This window comes from Chenopodium album, chromosome 18 (genome assembly GCF_948465745.1).
Source record: "Chenopodium album chromosome 18, dcCheAlbu1.1, whole genome shotgun sequence".
NCBI classification, from domain to species: domain Eukaryota; kingdom Viridiplantae; phylum Streptophyta; class Magnoliopsida; order Caryophyllales; family Amaranthaceae; genus Chenopodium; species Chenopodium album.
The window spans coordinates 1,904,127-1,927,107 of record NC_137851.1 but is presented as its reverse complement, the minus strand read 5'-3'; the positions used below and the strand labels follow the sequence as shown (position 1 = coordinate 1,927,107).

The window sequence follows — 22,981 nt, the reverse complement described above, 5'->3', positions numbered from 1 at the left end:
AGCTATTGACACATCGTCACACATGTTGTATTGTTTTCGAATTAATAGTAAGATCTTTCATCTACCACTGCTAACATGTGATCGATTTCATCAGTAGCATGGGAGGAGAAGGATTATGGGGCTATAATATTGGGATGGACTTACATATAACCTTTTACCTTTATGTATTATGGAGTAGTAAACAAAATTAAAACTATTTGATACAAATTATAAATATCACTAGGCGAATAAGAGAATTGAAGATACCACCTAATTAATCAATTCATTTGCACAGCTTTCATAGATGTGGATTGATTCGGGTAGCATGATGTACTTACTTTTCTAATGACACGCATTAACTTGTTAATGCCATGCTATTCACATGGTGTTTAATCTTATACTGTTATACGGAGTAAAATTGTACTCCTATTTTATTTTTAAATTCTTGTCATTTGTGATCATTTACATTTTCACTAACTTTCAAAAGTGTCTCATTCATTTTACTTACTTTTTATACTTTTATCATTTATTATATCTTTAAACATTTGTTGAAAAGTTGACAAGTACTTTTATTTTATTTTTTCTTAGGAAAAAAGTTGACAAGTACTTACTCAATTAACAATAATAGTTGAACATGTAATTCATTTTAGATATAGAAAAATAATTCTTGATCGATAATACGGAGTAATAGATATGAAAAGATAAACTTTGATAAATAAACCAGGGCACAAAGCTTTGTTTCCCAAAAAAAAAAAAAAGGGGGGGCAGAAAGCTCAAAATTCATTGAATCTGAAAATTGTGCTTAAAGGCTTAATGGGCCAACAACGCAACCTAGCTAGCTATTTTAAATTAAACTTTTACAAATATCATTACATACCAATTGAAATAAAAAAATAGGGTAATGTTATATACAGGGCTGCATATAAACATTTAATATACTTACTTTTTTAGAGTTAAGTTGGGAATTTATCAACAATTTACGAGTAAATTGGTGTAATAAATGCTTAATTATTATCAATTCTTTCAATTTTTAGCTTCTTAAGGGATGCATATATCTTTTTCCTAAAAAAAACAATACAGTACTTGTTAATTAATGTTGTCTTTATGCTTGCAATCACATGGATAAATTCATAATTTTGCAATTTTTTCAAACTTTATTTTTCTCACTATCTAAATTCTTGTGTGTTCTCTAAAAAATTAATATACACCCAGATATATAGTGTACAAATAATATTTTTTAAAAAAATATGTTTAATTGCATCTACCTTTATGTGAAACTGGGTGTATATAAAAGGTATTAACGTTCTCCCGTATCATAATAGAAACGGGAGAAATATTTACAAGTACAAAAATAATAGATCCACTTGGTGCTAAAAGGAGTTAACACTTGGACGGAATAACGTATGGACACTTCACTATAAACTAATAAAATCCATATTTACTGGCCACAGTATCCATCTTCTTTTTGCAATCTAACCACTTTAAGTTTGACCAACCATATACAAATACAGGTCCTAATCCAATATACTTGTAAATATAATTTCAATGATATGACCTCACAAATATACTACTAGTCTACTACTATAAGCTTTTAATTTGTAACACAATTATTTTAAACGTGTGTCTGCCTTGTCTCACAAGTGGGATGCTTACTTTTCCAGCCTTAAAATACCCCCCACCAGATAATTATCCGTAAGAAAGATTTTATTGCAATTAATTATTATTTTTTGGCATCTTTTGCTAATTATTTATCCATATAATCCATCAATTGGCCAAATAGCCAATATTCTACTTTATGATTATTATTGTACTTTGTACTCTATATTTTTATTATAAAAGAAGTTAGTATGATCAAGTTTTTACTCTGACTTATTATTCATATGGTACGTTTATTTGCATAGTTGCATGAACAAGGTTATAAAACTGCAACTACTATATTATCATGTTGGTAATTATATTAAAAGGATTTTTTTTTTTTTTTTTTTTGTGATAATATATTAAAAGGTTACAGCAATTATTAGTGTATATAATCAATATATTCCACTCCATATTAGTAGCAAAAAGAAAATTAAATGAATTTATGATAATATTTGAAATATTTATATCATATTTATAATTGTAAAATTCATAATTAAATTAGTCCTAATGTATCATATTTGTGCTTTAAATGATGAGAGTGTCTTTTTTTCTTATTGTTTTATTTATTTTTGTTGAAATCTAGTTTTAATATCAAGTTACCATTAATACACACTTTGTATATATAATTTGCATCGAGTATTATCAATATGCGTGTCAAGTGAATTGAATAATACAAGTATGATTTATGGTTAGACTATTACAATAAAAAGCTATAATAAGTATAAGCATTTAATTTACTCTTGAAATTTGTTTAAATTTATAAAATCATGACAAAAACACACTAATTACACCGATTTGCGCGTGTTTTTGTCATGAATTCCCAACTTTATACATTTTTCAAGAGTAAATTCAATGCTTATATATAGCCCTAAGGGCTATGTATAGCATTACCCATAAATTAAATGTCTGCCTAATTTTATCTCTCATATTCTCCTAACTTTTAACTGAAACACTTTTAAACAAACAATGCAAAAATAATGGCAAACACAAATAAATGAAAAAATGTAGTCTAAAATTTATATGTCGCACAAACAAAATTATAAGAATTTTTTATTGAGCGAAAATTAAGAAGGCATAAATGAAAATTTAAATTGAAAATCCTAACATACCAAACTCAACCCCAGATTTTAATTTCACTCTCAAAATATAAATTAAACAACGTACGACTACAAAATCGATTTTATCTCGAGGGCTAAAAAAGATATCAAAGGAGTACTACGAAATATTCATTAAACTTTTTTTTTTTTTTTTTTGAGGGAAAATATTCATTTAACTTAGCAATGTAGTAACTAATACTCTTTGATAATCCATATCATAATACTACAAATAATAATAATAATAATAATAATAATAATAATAATAATAATAACATTCGAGGGCTTGCCACCTTACCATTTGCGTTTGGAGGGCTTGGTGTTTATTCTGCAGGTGATGTTCGTCACTATGCTTTTCTTGCTTCTCGGTTGCAGTCTGCTGGGTTGCAGACACAACTTCTTCGGCATTCTGGCATTGTTGGTCTTGGACGAGCCTTTGAGGATGCGTTGTGTCTGTTTAATGGAACAGTGGAGTCTGACATTTTGAGTAATCCGAGTGAGGTCGCTGCCCCTAAACTCATGAAGAAATTGGCAGATATGTATTTCACAAAGATTACCGCTTCTGCAGAATCTGCTTATTCTTTAACTCCTCGACAATCAGCATTGTGGAAATCTCAGCAGGGTGATCACACCTCTGCTTGGCTTCGGGCGGTTCCTATTTCGGGGTTGGGTCAGACGATGAACGCCAAGACTTATCGATGTGTGTTGTCCTATCGGTTGGGTGTTCCATTGTTCTCTATCTCCACGTCGTGTTCTGCTTGTTCGAGGGTTTTTGCTGGAGATATTTTCGGTGATCACGCGGTGTCTTGTGCTGGTATTGTGGGTATTAAACATCGGCATAATGTTGTTCGGGATACCCTTGTTGATGTTTGTTATCGTTCTGGGATTTCAGCGAGAAAAGAGGTTGACATTGGGTTGGCTGGAGGGAACGACGAGGCCCTCAGACCTGCGGATGTGTTACTTTATTCATGGGATCGTGGTCGCGATGTCTGTGTTGATTTGACAGGATCTTCTCCTTTGACACAGTCAGGGCTATCTGACTTTATTCCTGGGCGGGTTGTGGCTGATGCTGCTCATCGGAAGCGGGTTAAGTATGAAGCTCGATGTCAGGCTATTGGATATGGTTTCATACCCTTCTCCTTTTCTTCGCTTGGGAAATTAGAGAAGGAGGCTGTTGCGTTACTGAAGCGGATTCAGAGGTTCTCGACGACGCAAGACATTGGGGCTCGTGCTGCAGCTCATATCTTCACTAGGGTAGGTTTTGCTATAGCTAGAGGAGTGGGGGCCCAGATTGTATCTCGGCTTCCCACTAATTTATTGTAGGTTGTATGACTTTTGTTTTTGAGATATAATAATAATAATAATAATAATAATAATAAGTGGATTATTATTAATTATAGCTTGTTCAATACATGAGATCGATCGATCAAATACATGTATATACAACTATTTACGTTACATAAATATAGAATGAATAAAACAACAATGTACGTGGCATTTATGTCATTCTGATAATCTTGCTTCAATTTGAACGTCCACTTGCAAATCAAGTTGCAGTTCATAAATCATCAAATTGAATTATAAAAATGTTTAGAGTAAGAGAAAAGGATTAGCAATGCAAGTTGCACCGATCGATTATATTTTCTTCAACTTTTCCTTTATTAAAGCAACTTGAGTTTTTGGAAAACTGAAATTTCCAACTTGCTAACGCCTGCTTTAGATTCCTTCTTGCACTAGTGTAGAAACCTAGCTACTAGTACTACTTAAAATGCAAATACACAAGTATATGATTATTTTATTTTTTTTTTGAAAGAATACACGTGATTTTAAGAAAGTTACTAAATAATTTAGAGATTTACATTAATATTAGACGTATATAAATTGGTAGACGACATAAATATGTCAAAACTGATATACTCGTATATTTTTTAGTGTTTATATACGAGTAGTTTTTTTGACAGGATTTTTAGTGTATAGTTATATTTTATCTTTTGAAGAAAAATGCGTTCCTTGATTACAATTTACAACTAGTGATCGATTGAATTTCTAGGCAAAGGTTGTTGAGCTATATATGTGGTCATTTTATAACCAAAATGTGTGGTCCTTTATTATTTTCTTCAAGTCTTCAAATAATAGTTGATTAAGCTATTATTATTAGGAAACTTTCTAATCCATAGGAATTGAAGTTTATGTCAATATCATTCACATGATCGCCAATCAATCAAAACTTTAAATTCTAGTTCTTGTATGTTATGTTCAACCCACGACCTTCAGTTTATATAATACAAGTCCAGAAGATATACATGAATATTCTTCTAATATACTCGAGAATTATCTGTAGTAGATTTTTTTTATCGATACATGATGCAAGCATGAGGCATGCAAATTATGTACACCGTTTTTGATATTGATTGGTACATTATAAAAGAGTAATAACTAATTTGTCAAAAGAAAAAGGAGCACTAAATAAAGCTTGTTGAAGATCTCACGACTTCCGCATGCCTAAAGAAATATTCTTCTTCTCATTGTACAAATAATACGGAGTAGAAAACTCGGTGTTAAAATATTTAGAGTTAGACCTTAATTTACGAGTTACTATTATATAAAGTATGTTTAAGGAAAAAAAAGTATGTCAAAATTGAACGGCTTGTAAAGTGCGAGCGACAAAATGAAGGCCGCGAAATTTGAACTCTGTTACCCTAGTAGGCTTACCAAGCCTACTGTTGAATCTAGTAGTGTTATGATATTGTCATTTCTAGTTGGAAATTTTAATTTTTTTTTTAAAAAAGAAATTTTTAGTTGAAAATTTAACACTATTTGAAAATAAAATAAAATGCGTAAGTAACTATAAAAGGTATAGAAAACAAAAACTTGTATAATGTAAGTAACATAATATAAGATGGTGAATTTAATTCTACGACTTGCTTACACATTTTTCCTAGTTATTTCGTAATATGTGAAAATTGAAAAAAAAAAAAAAAAAAATCAATAGTTGGTTATAGAATACATTATTTTAGGAATTCACAAAGGATACAATATTAGTATAGAGTAACTTATAAAAATGTGAGAGAATATTTTAAAATTTTCTAGTATCTTTGAGGTATGATACATCGGTTATCATATATGGTTCAATCCTTTCAAGTTTGATCAAGTCCTAACTAGTTATTAGACTTATTTCATCCTCTAATTTGTAAATGCATCTAGATTTTAAAAAACCCCAAATTTGTACATGAGATTCAAGCCTTAGAATATGATAATAAATTAAAATCAAATCAAGAAGATCAATGCATGTTGTTATGTTAGTTGCTATACTTCCATGATTCATGGCATCCTAGTTAAGTATATTTTGAAAACGTCATCAACAATAATGAACTAAATTAAGGTTTTAATGGAGGTCAAATTGTAAACTAATCAGCCTGCATATTTGAATGGGTAAATAATTTAATACTATTTTGACAATACATAATATTAATGCATGTATCACAGGCTGCCTAGCCAAATTATACTTATGTATAGAGTTGACTACCTATAACTCTATATAAAATTATATACTACTTCGTATAATATTAGGATAATCAACTTAATTAATTAAGATCCATTGAATCCTCAAAGGTTGATGTTTGAAATAGTCTTTACTCTTTAGTTTGATTAATTAAAATTAATGAACCCATATGTAAACATTTGAGGTTTCCTCACCACCAAAAAAAAAAAATAAAAATAAAAATAAAAATAAATAAATAAATAAATAAATAAACTGAGGTAACAAATATAATCAAGAATATACCCGTTTATTTTAATTCTGAAATCCCAAAGTTCTATAACGTACTCTTCTGTTTCATTTCCAATAACTAATAACTAAGTAAACATAAATTAACAGTTAAAAGTAATTAATAACGAATAACATGGGATCAAGATGTTCATCGTACGACCAAACAACCTGCCCTCCTTAACGGGGGGAAAGGGGGGGGGGGGGGGGGTGTTAATTAAATTATAAGCACATTTTCATTTTCTGTCCCTATAATTAAGGGAAAGAAAGAAAAATCCTAATTAATTTGTGTATCAACAAATTTTAACAAAGAAAATAACAAAATTAAAGTAAATTTTAATGTTTCAAATCTCCAACAAACATAAAAATGATTTCATGAAACTTTACATGATGATGAAGAAGATGGGGTCGTAGTTGTTGAACATGATGATCTGGCCATTCTCTCAGCTATCTTGGCAAGAGATTGCAAGTTGCAACGTACAATTGTATCAACAAATACACACGTCTCTTCTTTTGTATTACCACTGGGAACGTCTACCACATACGATTCCACCACTACTGTCCCCTTGCAGCTGCTGGTGGGACAGTCTGTGGTCGTCCCACCAGCTGCTGCATTATTGTCCTCTCTAATAACTGTAGAGAAGGACGAGGGGTGCAGGGTGGTCACGGATCGGTAGTTGTGCAGGCGGTGCTCACCGCCCACAACCCGAAACCCTATGGCGTGCTTTTGCTCGTCTAGGATCTCTAGTCGCTCTGTGCTGCACTGAGCTGGCAACCCTGACACCACGTGGACCTCCCTTAAGCACCCGACCTCACCCCCGTCCCCAGCGATCACACGACAACTCCTCAAGAAATTCTTATACTTCTGTGGCTCGTCGAACCGGCGGACCAAACCCCACACGGTCTCAATAGGGGCGGTAATCCTCTGCACCACAACGGAACAACACTGGTTAGGCCCAACCTCGTGGTTGTGGTACCTAGCCACCGTGTCCATCTCCTCATCAGGAGAAGGGCAGCAGAGTGAAAGTTCCCTCGCTAGCTCATGAGCTAGCGAGGGTTTCATCTCTGCTGCCATAGTAGTGACCGGTACCAATGGTACAATATCTGTGGTATCAGCCATGAACGTTGTTGTTGTTGCTGTTGTTGTTGAATAAGTTTGAAGTTGGAGAGTAGTAGAAGGCATTATAAGTTATTACTCTCCAAAACAAAAACAAAAAAAAAAAAAAAATTTGTTTGAAAGAGAAAATAAAAACAAGTTTTAGATGGAGAGAGACTAAGAATGAAGAAGAGAGTAGATTTATTATGTGATTAAAAGAGAGAGAAAATTGAGGAAAGGAAAGGTTGATCTTATCTGGGGGGATTACGCCGGACAAGGCAAGTGGGAAGAACAACTTGCAACAAAAATATTTTGGACGTAGTTTTTAGGAAGTTGCCCTTTTCTTTTACTAGTACTAGCCAACTACTCAAAACTTGGCTATTTGTATTAAACAAAATTAAATAAATAAAATGATTATATATATTACATCCGTTTTTTTTAGTTAGAACTTTAGAGTATTATTTTAGAGATATAAAATATTCTAAAATTACAACTAACAAAAACCGGAGGTAGTATTCAACTATCCTAAATTAAGACTATAATAATAACAAATTTATTTTGTCCAATTGTTAATAAACAAATGGGGGCTCTGGAATTGCGGAGATACGAACCAATGAGATGTCGTCGTACAAATTCTAAGTTACTGTGGCTTATTTGTTCATTTTTATGATTTTAGGTGAAGATGATGAGGTTATAAAAGAATTACGCAATTGTTTTGTGTGTTGGAAATTTGGAATGGTCCACCCTACTTACTCTAACCTCGGACTAGACGGGCTAAAATATTGTTTTTCTTTTGGGTTCCGATTTGAGAGCGACTACTAACCAATCACATCCATCTTGTTATAATACTGGTTCTATTCCAAATTAATAGTTATGCTATAATTTGTGGTTTTAAATTTTGAAAAAAAATGTTGTTTTCTTAGAGATTATTATGAGTGTAATTTATGACTGAATGTTTTTTAATGTTGAAAGAAAATATAATATGGAGTACTTCGTAATAATATGAACATTGCGTTTGAAATTGAAATTACCACCACTGTTTTTAACTACTTGCAATGATTAGATATTTTAAGTTGTTTATAAGAGTGAGCACCGAACACAATCTAATGATATGGAGAGAATAATGACAAAATTGAACTACTAACAATATGATCTGAGATCTAAGATCTTAGTACGTAGTACCCTTAAAACTTTACTAACTAAATTTACATTATTTTCTCACCTTAACTAAAAGATGCTATGTATTTGATTTAATATCTTAGCGATGCAAATATGAATCATATGATTATCAAGTTTAATTTTCACTTAAAATCAATGAAGAAGAAGAGACCATATAAATTATACGAAGTATAACCATTATATTGCACATCATTTAGTAAAATCATAACATGTCCTACTTTAGAGTTATTTTTGAGGGTAGGAACAATTTGATAATAAACGAGGCATATAATTTCAACCTTTAAATAATATGATCCGCTCTAGTGTGATGAGACACATTACAATTGCGTACAATACCTTCTTGTTTCTCATAGTTTTGATTTTCTATATTATCGAAGTAGAGTGTTTATACTACACTCAATTCACATCCTATCTCCGTAAATTAAATTTTACACACGAAAATATGAATTACAACGATAAATATACACCAATAGCTGTTTGTTATATTATAACAAAAAAAAATTGGGGCCATTAACACTTTCCAAATTGAATTAATGGCAATTTAATAATCATCAAGTCGATGTCTTATAGAAGGAAAAATCGATATAGTGAGCTAGCAGGGACACATTCAACCTAAATTTGTGATACACATTTATTCATTTCCAAAAGACATGCTACTTGGCTGATATTTACATGTGCAATTGAACTTTTCTCAGCACTTTATACATTAATTTAAGTTTTATTTTTTCATACGTGACGCAACCTTAAAAACTTGAGTACATACGGATTAAAATTGCTTAGTTTCTTTCTTTTTTTTTTTTTTTTTTTTAAAGCAAAATAATATAAAGTAAGATCGTACTACTTTATTTGTTTATTTTCCAAAGATTTGTTCATAATTGTACTAATACGTACTCCTTGCTAATAATTTAATTAAGCTAATGTTAATTAAACTATACTTTTTGGTGATATTTGCGGTAACAGGCCATGACTTCAAAGGCCATTTCATGATCATACACTTCTATAAGGGCATTAAATTTAAATTATCACGACTTATAAGAAAGGAGGAAACCTATTTCTTTCTCGAAATATGAGAAATATCTCGTAATTCATTAGTAAAGGCTGATCTAAAACTATTGAAAATAAAGGAAAATGTTATACGTAACCCTTGGCTAGGGATATGAATAAGCATTTAAAATCATTTCTAATTTGGTACTTCGTATTAATTTAGAAATGCATAACAAAAGCACACATAAATTAGTGTAATTATGTTATATTTTCATTTGTTTTTTTTTCATTTTTAGCTCCTTATATGTAGCCTAAGAGCTATCTATAGCATTTTCCTTAAATAAAATTATTTTGTAAATTGAACCTTTTCAACAGAAAAATAATTATTGATCGATATTTCATGTACAGTACACACATGTGTACTACACAGCTATTTGCTAGCTATTTCATTTTCATAATTCGAAGCTAATAAACAAGTAGCTCTTGTAATTAAAGATGAACTAATGATGAAAGTGCTAAAACCATCTCTTTCGTCTGCAGTATTAATAAGGATCAACTTGCAATTTCATTTTCATAATTGGAAGCTAAATTGATTTTCAAAAATTAAAACCCTACCAAACTCTTCCATTATTATTCTCTTCCTTAACTTTAATCAATCCCCTCCTACACCCACTCTTTGATCTCTTTCATCATGTCAAAGCAATAGTTTTTAACCTCTTGCAACTTATTGAATTTATTAGCCTTAAATTAATTAGTAGCGCTATTTATTCAGGCTGAGTTAATGTATTTATATGCATGTAATATGCATGGGTCATGTTGATATGAGACATGATCTACTTACATTGGTAGGGAGAATGGGAGATAGGGCCCGATAGTATAACTATTGACAAACTACGATTTGTCGTTTGATTGGTTGTTACATTATTATCAACTTTGTACAAACAAACGATACAATTAATTGATTACACATTAATATTGAAGTTTCTGTGCAAGTTGTACTACGTATTTAACCTGATAATATATTTATAAATCCATAATATCTCAGGGTGCAATGTTGTAATGTACATTGTTCATATAAGTTATCTTTCAACCGTATATGTAGCATTTTACCGCCAAAAACTAAGTTAGTTGGTTGCACCAAACACACATTTGATAGTGCAAGAAAGACTTACACCTATACAGCAATACTGGCTCATCACATAATAATAGAACAAAAAACATATATAAACAAAGATATACACTATTCTTTATTTAAGTGTCTTCTCACATATTGTTCAAGTAGTCAACTTTAAAAACTACAAAGTATAACATAAAAAAAGATACGAAGTATATAGTATTAATTAGAGTATTATTAATATATCTTCTTACATATTGTTCACGTAGTCAAACTATATTTATACTAGGAATGTCAATAAGGCGAGGCGAGACGGATGTTGGCCTTCCCATCCCCATCTCCACCAAACATTTTCATCCCCATCCCAGCCCCGACGGGTACAACTTCAAAACAATCCTTACCTCACCCCCCACTTGGATATCCACCTCCATCTAATCCCCACCATAGACCCACCTAATCTCAGCCCACCCAAGACCCACCTAATCTCTGCCTCACAAATACACAAATACATAATTAATACGGATTATAATTTAAAATATATATATATATATATATATATATTCTTAATATTACACACGTTTTTATTTATAATATAAGTGTGGTAAAAAATATTATAATTATTTATAAAATAGTATAAAAGTATATAACTTTGTTTTTAAATATATATAGATGTGGGGATGATGCAGGTACAAAGTGGGGCGGGGCGGAGATGGGGCGGGTACAACTTAAAATCCACCCCCGCCCCATCACCCATGGCGGGTATGGTTTTTATCCCCATCCCTGCTCCACCACCTGTCAAACCGAGACCCATCCCCGCCCCTTGACCCGCCCCACTGACATCCCTAATTTATACGTAAGATATTAGATTTAATTAGTTTTAATTTGTAATTTCAAAATATCATTTTTTCATAATTAATTTATAATAGTATGAAAATAAAGATAACAATAATTACTTCCTCGGTGTCTAAATAAATGATTTTTTTTTTTTTTTTGCACTACTCATCTAATTCACTATGACTAATGTTTGTGATTTATACATAAGAATAAATATTGTTTTATGGATACTTTAATTTTTGGAATCGTCACAATAAATAGTTTATTTAATATTCAGTTGTTATAATTTTACTTATTGATAATTACTGTAATAAAGATATTATCAGTCAAAGTGTTGTATTGACATACGTATACAAGGGAAACATTTTATTTATTTAAACACGAATGGGAGTATCCAAGATTTTAAACCGTTTAAAATGCAAATACGAATTGTTTTCTCACCCATAGAAACTGTACAAACAAAAAAAGATCACATTATTCAACAAAATAATGAATTATTGAATTGCAAGAATAAGACTTTACATAAAGCTTGCTTGAACCAATGAATACTAGGGGAAGTTAGGACCCCCTCCCCCAAATTCTTGCCAACTTGTGTTTTGCTATGATTTATATTTCACCAATTGGTAAAATTTCTTTTTGACAAATTGTAGAAGAATAATATTATATTTATAGCTACTAGTACTAGTATTTTCCTTCAAGTTTGTCACATTCTTACTAGTTGATCGACAATTGCCATTATAAAGGAACCTTCTTATCTAAAATTGTTAGAAAAGAAATGTCAAGAAAGTATAAAAAATTAAGAAAAAAGTGCAATCAATTCAAATTGCATAGGAAGAAGAGAAAATATGTTCAATGCATATGTAGTGTAACAAGCAAGAGGGCATAATACCATATATATTTTCATCAAAGATTATAATGCAACTTGTTATATGATTTTGTACCAACTACTACTAGGTCTAATATATCCTCGATCTAAAGATTGAATGGAATGTTTATGTACGTATGCAGTGATGAAGTTTGGCATTGAATAGTATGCACTCTTTTGCAATTTGCTTCAAGGTACATTGCATATATATTTTCTTTTATGTGTATGGAGTAGCTTGCCAATTCCTCGATCACTCCGATAGTGTGTATATCATGACTTTGCTCTTTTCAAATGAATCGTTCATACAGAAACTTATTAGAGCTTATTATATTGGCTTTGTTTCTAAACTTAATTGATCACTTGGGCTTATCCTTTATTTTAAGCTCTTGATCAAATTTATTTTTCTATACACCCGAACTTATCATGCATTATTTGAAGGATTGCTCTTTACTTTATTTACTAGTTTATTTCAATTAAAAAGAATCATATATGAGATCGGTTGTTAGATAAAAGTTGGTCTACATTAGACTATGGGAAAAAAATATATGTTATATATTATATTACAAATTGGCCTGGTATAGGGATGATGAACACCTTTAAAGTTTAGCGAGCTACTTTCTAAAACATGATGGTTTAGTAGCAAGTTGTTATATTTCATATGAAACATGCAGTAAGAGTATCTTTACAAACTTAGACAAAATTCTCAAGTCTCAAGCACCTTCCTAGCTTCTTTCAAAAAAAAAAAAAAAGTTACCTTCCTAGCTAGGGGTCCATTGGTAAAAATTTCCATTTGCCAATTGCCACTATGGTGAATTGGTGATAGAGAATTAGAGATACTCTTAAGTCCGATTTATATCATCGTATTTTTGAAGGAGGTATCTAAAATTTGAGATCAAATTCTCCATATATATACAAATTATTGGCGTTTGTATAGTTTTCTATGCACAAAAGAAAAAAGAAAAAACGTGAATGAGACCTTATAAATAAGTTTGTCTATGGTATAAAGAAGTAGAAATTCAACGAAAGAGTTTATACGTACCGTACTGGCAATGACGATGACATCTGATCAAATCAAACTTGTTACATATAAAGGCGTTTAGTCATAAGAAGTATTAAAAGACTCCTTTCAAAAATTCGAAGAAAATTTCGAATTTCTTTCGAAAAGTCTTCTTGACTCTCTACTCTCTAGTATCCTTTCATACTTGTCCAGTTGTTCAATACCACCACTTGTTAAGACCCTTTTTTTGCAAATCTCAATGGATATCAATTATGGACAATATTCTTGGTAGAGTTTTCCTTTCGGTTACAAGGATTTTGGAATCGATTCTTATCATTCGTTCTTGTGGTTATGTACTCAATACTCTTAGCATTTATTTTCATGAAAAAAGACAGTACTTGCTTGACAATTTTATTTATTTATTTATACGCCCTTTTTTTTAGTTATGTACTTCTATAAATGGGGTAATCATATTTTCTTTTTGACAATTTGTAGGTTAAAAATATTTATACTCGTATTAATTTTTTTTTGTGTAAAGAGTGAAATAGCCCGACTAGTGCAAGGAGATAAAGCTCAGAACTTTAGAATGCAGAGAGAAGAAGAATAGAAGGGAAGGAGGCAGCAGGAATTAGGTCATTCTCATTATTCTTCCAAGGACTCAGTACAGCAGATTATATAGTTGCTAGAGGACAAAATAGCAGGTGAGGCCTAGAGCCAATCACCATTACATGATCATTACAGAGAAAAGGAAATAACGGCTAAAAAGGAAGCATATTACTAAAGTGTCCTTGGAGCTAGACAGAGAGAATGAGCAGCAGGGCAGCAGAGCAGATTCATGTCTTGCATTATTGTGTTAAGAAAGTTATATGAACGAGTGATGAGAATCGACTTTATGATCACTTGAAATCAGAAGAAAAACTCAAATCACCTGATTTGTCCCTCATTCTCGTCTAAGATGGACTGATTGTCTCTCTTTGATCTATCGGTAAACCCGTGAATTGGCCCATTAAGGCAAATAGTTTTCATGTCCGATCTCATATACACTTTTCTTCTTAGCCGGTTAGCCCAAGCTTTAAATAAATGAACAAGCTTTCCAAAGCCCAACTTTGTACAGTGAAGTTGTGCACATCTTAATCCACTATACTCTTCGTTAAATTCATAAGCCCATGAATTCCTCCTTTTCTCCATTTTAATTAATTTGCAACATTTATTTTAAATGAATATTACAAATTACAGTATCTACAACGAATATATTCTTTACTTTTTTTTGCTTTTCATTTCTTTCCATCTCTCTCCTCATCAGTCATCACATGCAAGGATGCAGTTTTATTTTTTACCACTCACAAACAAATTTCACCTACATGTTAATAAATGTCACATTATTGCAAATAAAATGAAATGATGATAGTATTTTTACTCAGCTTAGTAATTCAAGCAATAGTAATAACTTAAATTTTTATTCCACTGTCAAGAAAATTAAGGACCGATAAGTAAAATAAAGCAAAGGTACACAAGTTTACAGCTAATAAAAGTTCAAATACGGATTAATAAGTTCCAATAAGTTCAAACATGAGATAACTCACATTTCCTTAATATATGCACAACCTTAAAAACACTGTAATTTGGAATGGAGGGTATACATCTCCAAGCAAGCATCAGTTTCTGGTTATGAGCTGCATGTTATAACATTAGACTACACTATCATGAACCACGAACTCTGCCTCATAAACATCAGGGAAAATGCAGAATTTGCATCTAAATAGTTAGTCATAACATAACTACATCGGAATCATCTTTGACATTCCTGCTTCATTGAACACGAACATCCACGATCATCCTCCGGGTTTTATACAAAATACAATAGCTCTGCTCAATCAAGGATAAAGAGTTCGTAAATAAACAAAAATATGCAATTTAAATGAAAATCAAAGAAGAGGATTCTTACATTTTACAATTTTTGGAGGGGTGATGGTTTATTCCTCAGTGATAACCTTCAAAGGATTCTCATAAGAAGCCCTTTCATTCTTCATAATCATATGGAAAGACTTAGCATGATCCTCCTCAACGATTTCTCTCAATAAAGCATCTTCGATCTTCTCCGCTTGCCATTTTGAAGGATCATCCACATGTTCTTCACTAAATATCATACAAGAAACCCATTCTTTCCATGTTGTTCTACCATGCTTATCTTCTTCTAATGTACCATTAACTAATAGCTGATAAACATACACTATCTTCTCTTGACCGGGCCTAAATGCTCGAGCAATGGCCTGCTTTTGCTTTGAGGGATTCCATTCTGAGTCCAACAAGACCACCCTAGAGGCAGCTGTCAAGGTAATACCTTCAGCACAAGCATTGATTGAAGCGAGTAACACCTTTGATGGCCCTCCACGTTCCTCGAATTTATCCATCACCCTTCCTCTTTCAAAAAGCTCGAGATCCCCTTGAAGGACAAGAACCTCGTGGCCTTTCTTCCACCCGTAAATTCTCTCAAAAAGCTCAAGGAAGAGGTTGATTGGCGCTATGTTGTGGCAAAAGATCAAAACTTTCTCTCGCCTTATTATAGACCTCTGGACCAGTCCAAGGACAAATTTCACCTTTGACCCTTTTGTAGGGTCCAGCCTAAACTCGTCAAGGCTCTGAAGCTCCTCCAAGCTAAGAAACTTGTTTGCACAAACAGCGGATTTGATCAACCATGGATGGATCGATCCAAGGGTGATCATGAGCTCAAGTTCTAAAGGAAATCCTCGAGCCACATTCATGTGTTTGTGAAGTCTCACAAGAATTTCATGCTGCAAAGGAGTTGGCTTCATCATCAGAGTATAACTCTGAAGGCCAGGCAGGTTTTCTGAGCCTCCGCCTTCATATACATCAATAAACTTGTTTGTCATGTTCTTCAACATGTTTAGGCCATCAGCTCTTTCTTCTGTCTCACTCGAGTTTATCTTCCTTGCAATGATGTCCATGAAAACCTTCCTGGCACGGTTTTCAATGGAAGTTCGCGTTTTATTCTGTCCCTTTATTTTCTTCTTATACTTTGGGTCAAGCACTCGAAGCACCTCATCAACAAACTTTGGCCTTGCCAAGCAAAGGGTGTTGAAATACTCACCAAAGTTGTTCTGAAACAAAGTTCCTGAGAGTAAAATTCTGAATTCTGTGTCAACCCTCATCAAAGCTTTCCTCAGCCTTGACTTTGTGCTTCTCGGGTTGTGTCCTTCATCAAGTATCTAAATCCCTGGACTTTCCCTCAGAATCTGACCCATGTACCTACGATGAGCATACTTAGAGTCTTCTCGCATAAGTGATAAAAAGGAGGTGTAACCCATGAGAAGAACACTAGGGTGAGCATGCCACTTTTGTATCTTCTCCAAGCAATCAAGAACATGCATGATATCTCCATTTGGTACAAGACTTGATGAAGCAGTCCCGACTTTTTGCATGTAAATTCTATCTCTGTAGGTTCTTCGGCCATGTATTTGATACACTGGGACCGGAAACTCCCACTTTATAATCTCCTTGTACCATGTATAAAGTGTTGTTTTCGGTGCAAGAACTAAAGGTCTCTTCCCGGGGAATAGCTTCAAGTAACTTACAAGGAACGCAATGATAAGAAAAGTTTTCCCGGCACCAGGAGCATGAGAAATTACACAACCACCAACTTTCTTGCTTGATGGTTCCATTTCTGAAGGTATCAAAGACCCTGCAAGATTCCTCCAAAGAAACTCAAATGCTTTCTTCTGATGATCATGTAATTTCTTCTTTATACTCGGGATTAGACCCCAGACGTTGTCGTTTGATTCAGACACAAGAGTTTCATAGGAGGCGGGATTATAGACAAGATCAGCACAGGCCTCATCCAGCAGCTTATGCTCAGTATCATCCTTTTCAGTCTTGTTATCATTTCTGTCATGTTTCGCTGTAAATCCTGATTGTCGCATCTGAGAGCACCAGAAAGAAAATATATAAAGAAAGAAAATATAGAGTATATGGTAATTGTGATCTAAATAATTCAACCTCAAATTCACTTACAAATGGCGGTGTAACATCTCTGATCTCGGTGATTACATATCCACACAACCGGCATAGAATCCCAATCTCATCATCTATGGTGAACACATGCTGACAAGATCCATCATTTTTGAAGAACTTCTCCGCGGGTTCATCACCATCTTCAGCCTTTGAATGCTGCACCAAAAGTTTTTACAAATGCCAAGTATTTTAGTACCTTAATGATGTTTGGAATTAGTTATTAAACAGAACATTAAACATTTAGTACCTCCTCTTCAAAATATGCTGAAGCTAAACAAAGGTCCATTTCTCTAAACAACATCTCAGTTTCAGACTCTTCTTCTTCTTCTACCTCCTCGGGAGGTCGAGCTTCATCAGCAGCCTTCTTTTCATACATAGATGATGCTCCTTGAAGGTTTTTCCATGCATCAGTAGAAATAGGCTGTTTATTCTCTATTGTCAACTGTATGTTCTTCATGTAAGTTGATATAAGGTCCTTGTAAGCAGATATATCCAATGGCTTCTTTTTATTTCTCGACGGATCCTCAGAGTGCTTATCACTCCTAGAAGAAGCAAAAGCGCGATGCTTAAACTTCTGATTTTGTTTATGACTAAAGTTCCTTCTTCCGCGTCCTGGTTCATGATCATAATCATCTAATTCGGAGATTTTCTTCATACGTCCTGACATTGATGTTGAAGTTGTTCGCTCTCTAAATCTTCGCTTGTAGAACTTCAAAGGAACATTATCATCATCAATGTCGAGAGGATTTGGTCGGATCTCATTAAGGAGATTACTTTGTTCCCGGGGCATTTGATTGGTATCACCCGGCAGAGGAACAATAGCAAGTTGGTTATCTCTTCCTGCTTTTTCAGCATTCTTTTTCTTATTCTCCTTCTCTTTTCTGACATATTTTCGCTTCCGCTGCTTTTGATTTTGACTGTCTTCATCACTGAGACCATCTTTAACAAGATTCTCGTCTATTGTCTCAACTCCAATGCGATCCCCTGAATATAACTCAATAGCATGTTGGAGATTTTGTTGAGGATCTTCTAAAACAGAATGACTTGTATCTTCGTCGTTATTTACAAGCACAATGGCCAAATCTTCCTGATTCCAAAACTTGTACCCTATTCTGAGTGCAGTAGTATCAGTCACCTCGAGACCTATCTCACCCAAATAACGCTCAGGCTGTACATTACGACGTTTTGATCGCCTTAACTCTGTAAGCTCGTATCCAGAAAGTGGATCCTCTTCCTCCTTCACCTCTGGGACAGGCGGTACTTGCTCATTGTCCACCGGAACAAATGAGAAAACAGCTGAGAATGTAATATCACCGTCTGTCCTGAAATTCACGCTACTTAGACGGACAGAAGTTGAATAAGGACTGAAGTTGGTGTCCAATATTTGGTAGACTATCTTCTTTTCTATGGCTCTTACATCGAATACAGTTTGCTTCTGAACTGATGTCACAAGAAGCCAAGATATATCAGAAGCGAACTTAGATAGAAATAGTTTAGTCCTCGACAATGATGTGCAGTCTTCTGCCAGGTTCCACCTATAATGTGTATTTTCTGAAGGCCTTTGCTCGAGAACTTGTAAGACGGATATTTGATTGATCCCAACAGTTTCAATTTCCTTGCTTAGTTTTTTTCTGTCAGTTCCAGCATTGTCATCACTGATGTAGAAGAATTTGATGTAAAACTTGCAGTTGCATTCAGATTCGTGCGGTTTCCTCTCAACAGAAGTTATTCTTGCATCAAACCATCCCTGTATTCAAAAGAGTGGTCAACAGTGTCATCCATATAGGCTTTGTTTCATCTAATAACATAACTTCAAACAAGGGATAGCGGCAACTCAAAATTATTTAGAGTTTAGACAAGGGCTAATTAGTTCGGATAGATTCAAATAAGTTCTAATAAGGAGTGTTTTCAAGTAAAAAATAATGTAACCCCTAAATTTGGATTTAAGTTAAACCAAAGTTAGCAAAGTTGCAGTAATACTAGAACTTTCCAGGCATTTTCTTCATTCGCAAAACAAGAAACAAGGTAATATAACATACACATCTACCCCTATCTGAAGTAAAAGTTGAATCAGCATTGATTGAAGGAACTAGTTGTAATTTGTCCTGAACTCTGAAGAGTTAGGAGGACTTTCTTAAAGTATGTGCCTACAGGAAGCATACTCTCCTAAGTTATAAGCTTTGATATGTTATAATGGATGCGAGAATTATTAAGCGAAAACAACAAACAAGAACACACACAGAGTAAAAGTGATTCACTAACAAAGTGTTAAACTACATTCACAAGGTAGAGGACAGTAGGACAGAAGTTTACTATTCTTAAGGGAAACTGACAGCAGAATAAGGATAGGTTAAGAACTAGCTAGGAGGTTTATAGCCCCTAACGACAGATTGATTCAAGACCTATTCCAATAAAATATGATCCTTTTTTTTTCCATACGTCCAAGGAAGCATCCTTTAATACTCTCTAAATTATGTTGATCAGAACATTGTTTTTCTCACAAACTTAAACTTCTTCCTTGAAGGATAACATGTCGGAAAATGACAATTACGGTCCCTTTGGTAGTGGACAGGAATTTCCATGAACGTAAACAACATACTTTTCTTGCAAAAAATAGATTTTTTACCATAATAATCATCATTTACGAAAGTCTAACCACACACGCGCCCAGCAAAGTTGCATCCTAAAACCAATTGGCAATAGGTAAAGTAACCCACAATAGATTTGTATGTTATTCTTCCTCTATCTTCATCTTTAAGGAGAAATTAATATCAATTCACATGTAGATTATACTCTTAACAGAAATGACATACACTGACACAGAACAGATAATCGACAACACAACACAAGGAATGAGGTGTTGCAAGATAATATTCCATGAAGAAAATAATCAGCACGGTGTAATAGCCACTTTTCTTTGTGTGTGTGTGTTGGGGGGGGGGGGGGGGGGAGGGGTCAAGAAGCTTACTGCGGGGGATCCCTCGGATGATTCTTCTGCATCATCAGGTGTAGAGAACACAGAAACATCAGCACCAGGTCTTAGCACACAGGTGCAGTCAGTCAGAGTTGCTCTTCTTGGCCGAAGCCTCAGGGTAGAAAGAAAACTCTTTTCCTCAAACAAATATCCAAGGTCCAAGAAGCTAAACGTTATAGTCCCCGAACTGATTCTTAATCGATCCACAGATTTCCACATACCTTGATAGAATATCTCAAAGGCTGCAAGATAACAGAAATGATTAATAAAAAGTAAAAAAAAATAAAAAAAAAAATCATTAGTTTTCATGAATACAAAATCCATTTCATGACTTCTAATTTTACTACTGCAATCTGAATTTGTACATCAAGATAAAGTTAAGCACAAAAACAGGTAGAAATTGTAGAAGGTAGAAATGGTTTCTTACGATGATCATCGAAAGGATGTAAAGCCAGATGAAGACTTCTTTTCCTCATTGTGTCCCCTTGATGTGCTTAAACTGCAGGTGATGGAAGAATTTGTAAACTCTACAATAACTGTACAAAGTATAAATAGATTAACCAGACTACCACAATAAATGATTTGATCGATATCTATCCTATTATACAATGCATTACTGTATACACTCAGTAACAAATAATATGTAACACATCATGAAATGATTAGATCGCTTTCCTAATATACAATGAATAATTGTTTATACTAGGAAAAAAAAAAATAATGTGTAACATATCCTGAAATAATTGGATCCCTTTCCTAATATACAACACATTATTGTTTATACTTGGTAACAAATAATAAGTTCACATTAAAACTCCGTCCATCAGACCAAGCTATAGGCCTATAGCCAAATATTCACCTTGTTGTTTTAAGTGCAACAAATTGACCAGCACAAGATACGCAATTGTGACCATTAATTTCTTAATTTCACATAATACTACCTCCGTTTTCCTAAGTTTTACTTGCTTTCCGTTTTCATCCGTTTTTCTAAGTTCTATTCGCTTTTAATTTATTCTTTTTATGAAAAAAAAAATATTCATTTTTTTAATCTACAATCCCGCTTTATGAGGCCCAATTTGCTAGGAATACAAGATGCTTGGGAGATACTCCCTCTGTTTTCAATTCACACACACACACACACACACACACAAAAAAGTACATCTCTTAGATAAAATTCTGCAAAATCATCTCATTGTAGAATTAAAGTGAAATCAAAAGTCATCCCCCTCTTGTGATAAGATGTGCTACATAGGACCTGTTTTGATTTACTGAATTGATTGAAGCTGAATTGAACTGAATTGAAATGAATATTTTATGGAAGAAGGAAATTAGGAGCTGAAGTGATTGGAGCTGAATTGAACTAAATTAAACTAAAGAGAACATGCCCATAGTTTGAGTCCTTTGAGAGTTGAGACCTAAGAGACCAAAGTGTTCACATTGCCGTAGAAGCAATAATGGCATCTAAAACCAACTACTCATGAGATCGAATCTAATCTACATCATTGCATGATTTTCCTTGGTGGCTAGTAGGCCTAGTACCATACATCCATACAAATATCACAAACCCCTTTTTTTTTTTTTTTTTTTTGTGTGCGCGCGCGCCCCTCTTATAACTAATTTCTTTGAAAATAATTAGAATGTGGACCTCAACATTCATAAATTTAATGATATATGAAGTATTAATCAAAATAAATAAATAAATAATTAAATAAAGTTAGAGAATTTAATTATTATGAAACAGAATTGAAAGATTTAACAGTCTTACACACACGAGGACCACAAGTACTCCGTAGATGTCAGCACAGCAGAAATAGACCTGGTAAACTCCTTCACTTTATTAGTCCACACACTTCACCTACCAAAATCATCACCAAAATTATTAAATTAACAAAAAAAAAAATTAAAAATTACTCAAATCCCGCATTAATAAAACCCAAATAAAATCTAATCACAAAAATTCTCTATTGAGAATGTTTTATTAAATAAATTAATAAAACCTTAATCATCCTTTCAAATGAAATACAACTATTTCGAGATTGATCCAACAACAAAAATACATTAAAATTGAAAAAGCTCTGTTTTTGTGGTAGTATTTCACTGTATCTTAGTATTAGTAACATTTAGCAAAAAAATATAAGAGAATATAAAACCAAAAAAAGGAAGCATAAAAAGATTATCGATTAAAAAGGCCAAATATTACCAAAAGCAATAAAAAAAGGTAGTAAATCACACAAATATGGAAATACCCATTAACTTAAATCAGCTTTTTTCAATATAAAAATTATTCCCGATAGACTAGCAAAAATGAATCAAAGAAATTAAAAAAAATAAATAAATAAAAAATAAAACAGGGAAAATAAAAATCAAAAACAGAGTACCCTGTTTTTACCAAAATCAATAAAATTAAATTCACCCATTTGACGATCATGATC

At 33.1% G+C, this 22,981-nt stretch overlaps 1 protein-coding gene and 1 pseudogene across 2 annotated transcripts; both read right to left on the bottom strand.

Moving 5' to 3' along the window:
• Positions 1-6,710: 6,710 nt before the first annotated feature.
• LOC145592632 (abscisic acid receptor PYL4-like) lies at positions 6,711-7,906 on the bottom strand. Its single transcript, XM_081649137.1, has one exon. It carries the CDS (start codon positions 7,658-7,660, stop codon positions 6,851-6,853), a length of 810 nt encoding a protein of 269 aa, XP_081505263.1. The 5' UTR covers positions 7,661-7,906; the 3' UTR covers positions 6,711-6,850.
• Positions 7,907-15,069: 7,163 nt separating this feature from the next.
• On the bottom strand, positions 15,070-22,701 carry LOC145591137 (SNF2 domain-containing protein CLASSY 2-like; annotated as a pseudogene). The gene is made up of 7 exons (XR_014102251.1): positions 22,315-22,701; positions 20,977-21,048; positions 20,544-20,791; positions 17,823-19,322; positions 17,576-17,731; positions 15,492-17,484; positions 15,070-15,412 (listed from the first exon to the last, which is right to left on the bottom strand). The product of XR_014102251.1 is annotated as an SNF2 domain-containing protein CLASSY 2-like (transcript).
• Between the last annotated feature and the right edge of the window lie 280 nt (positions 22,702-22,981).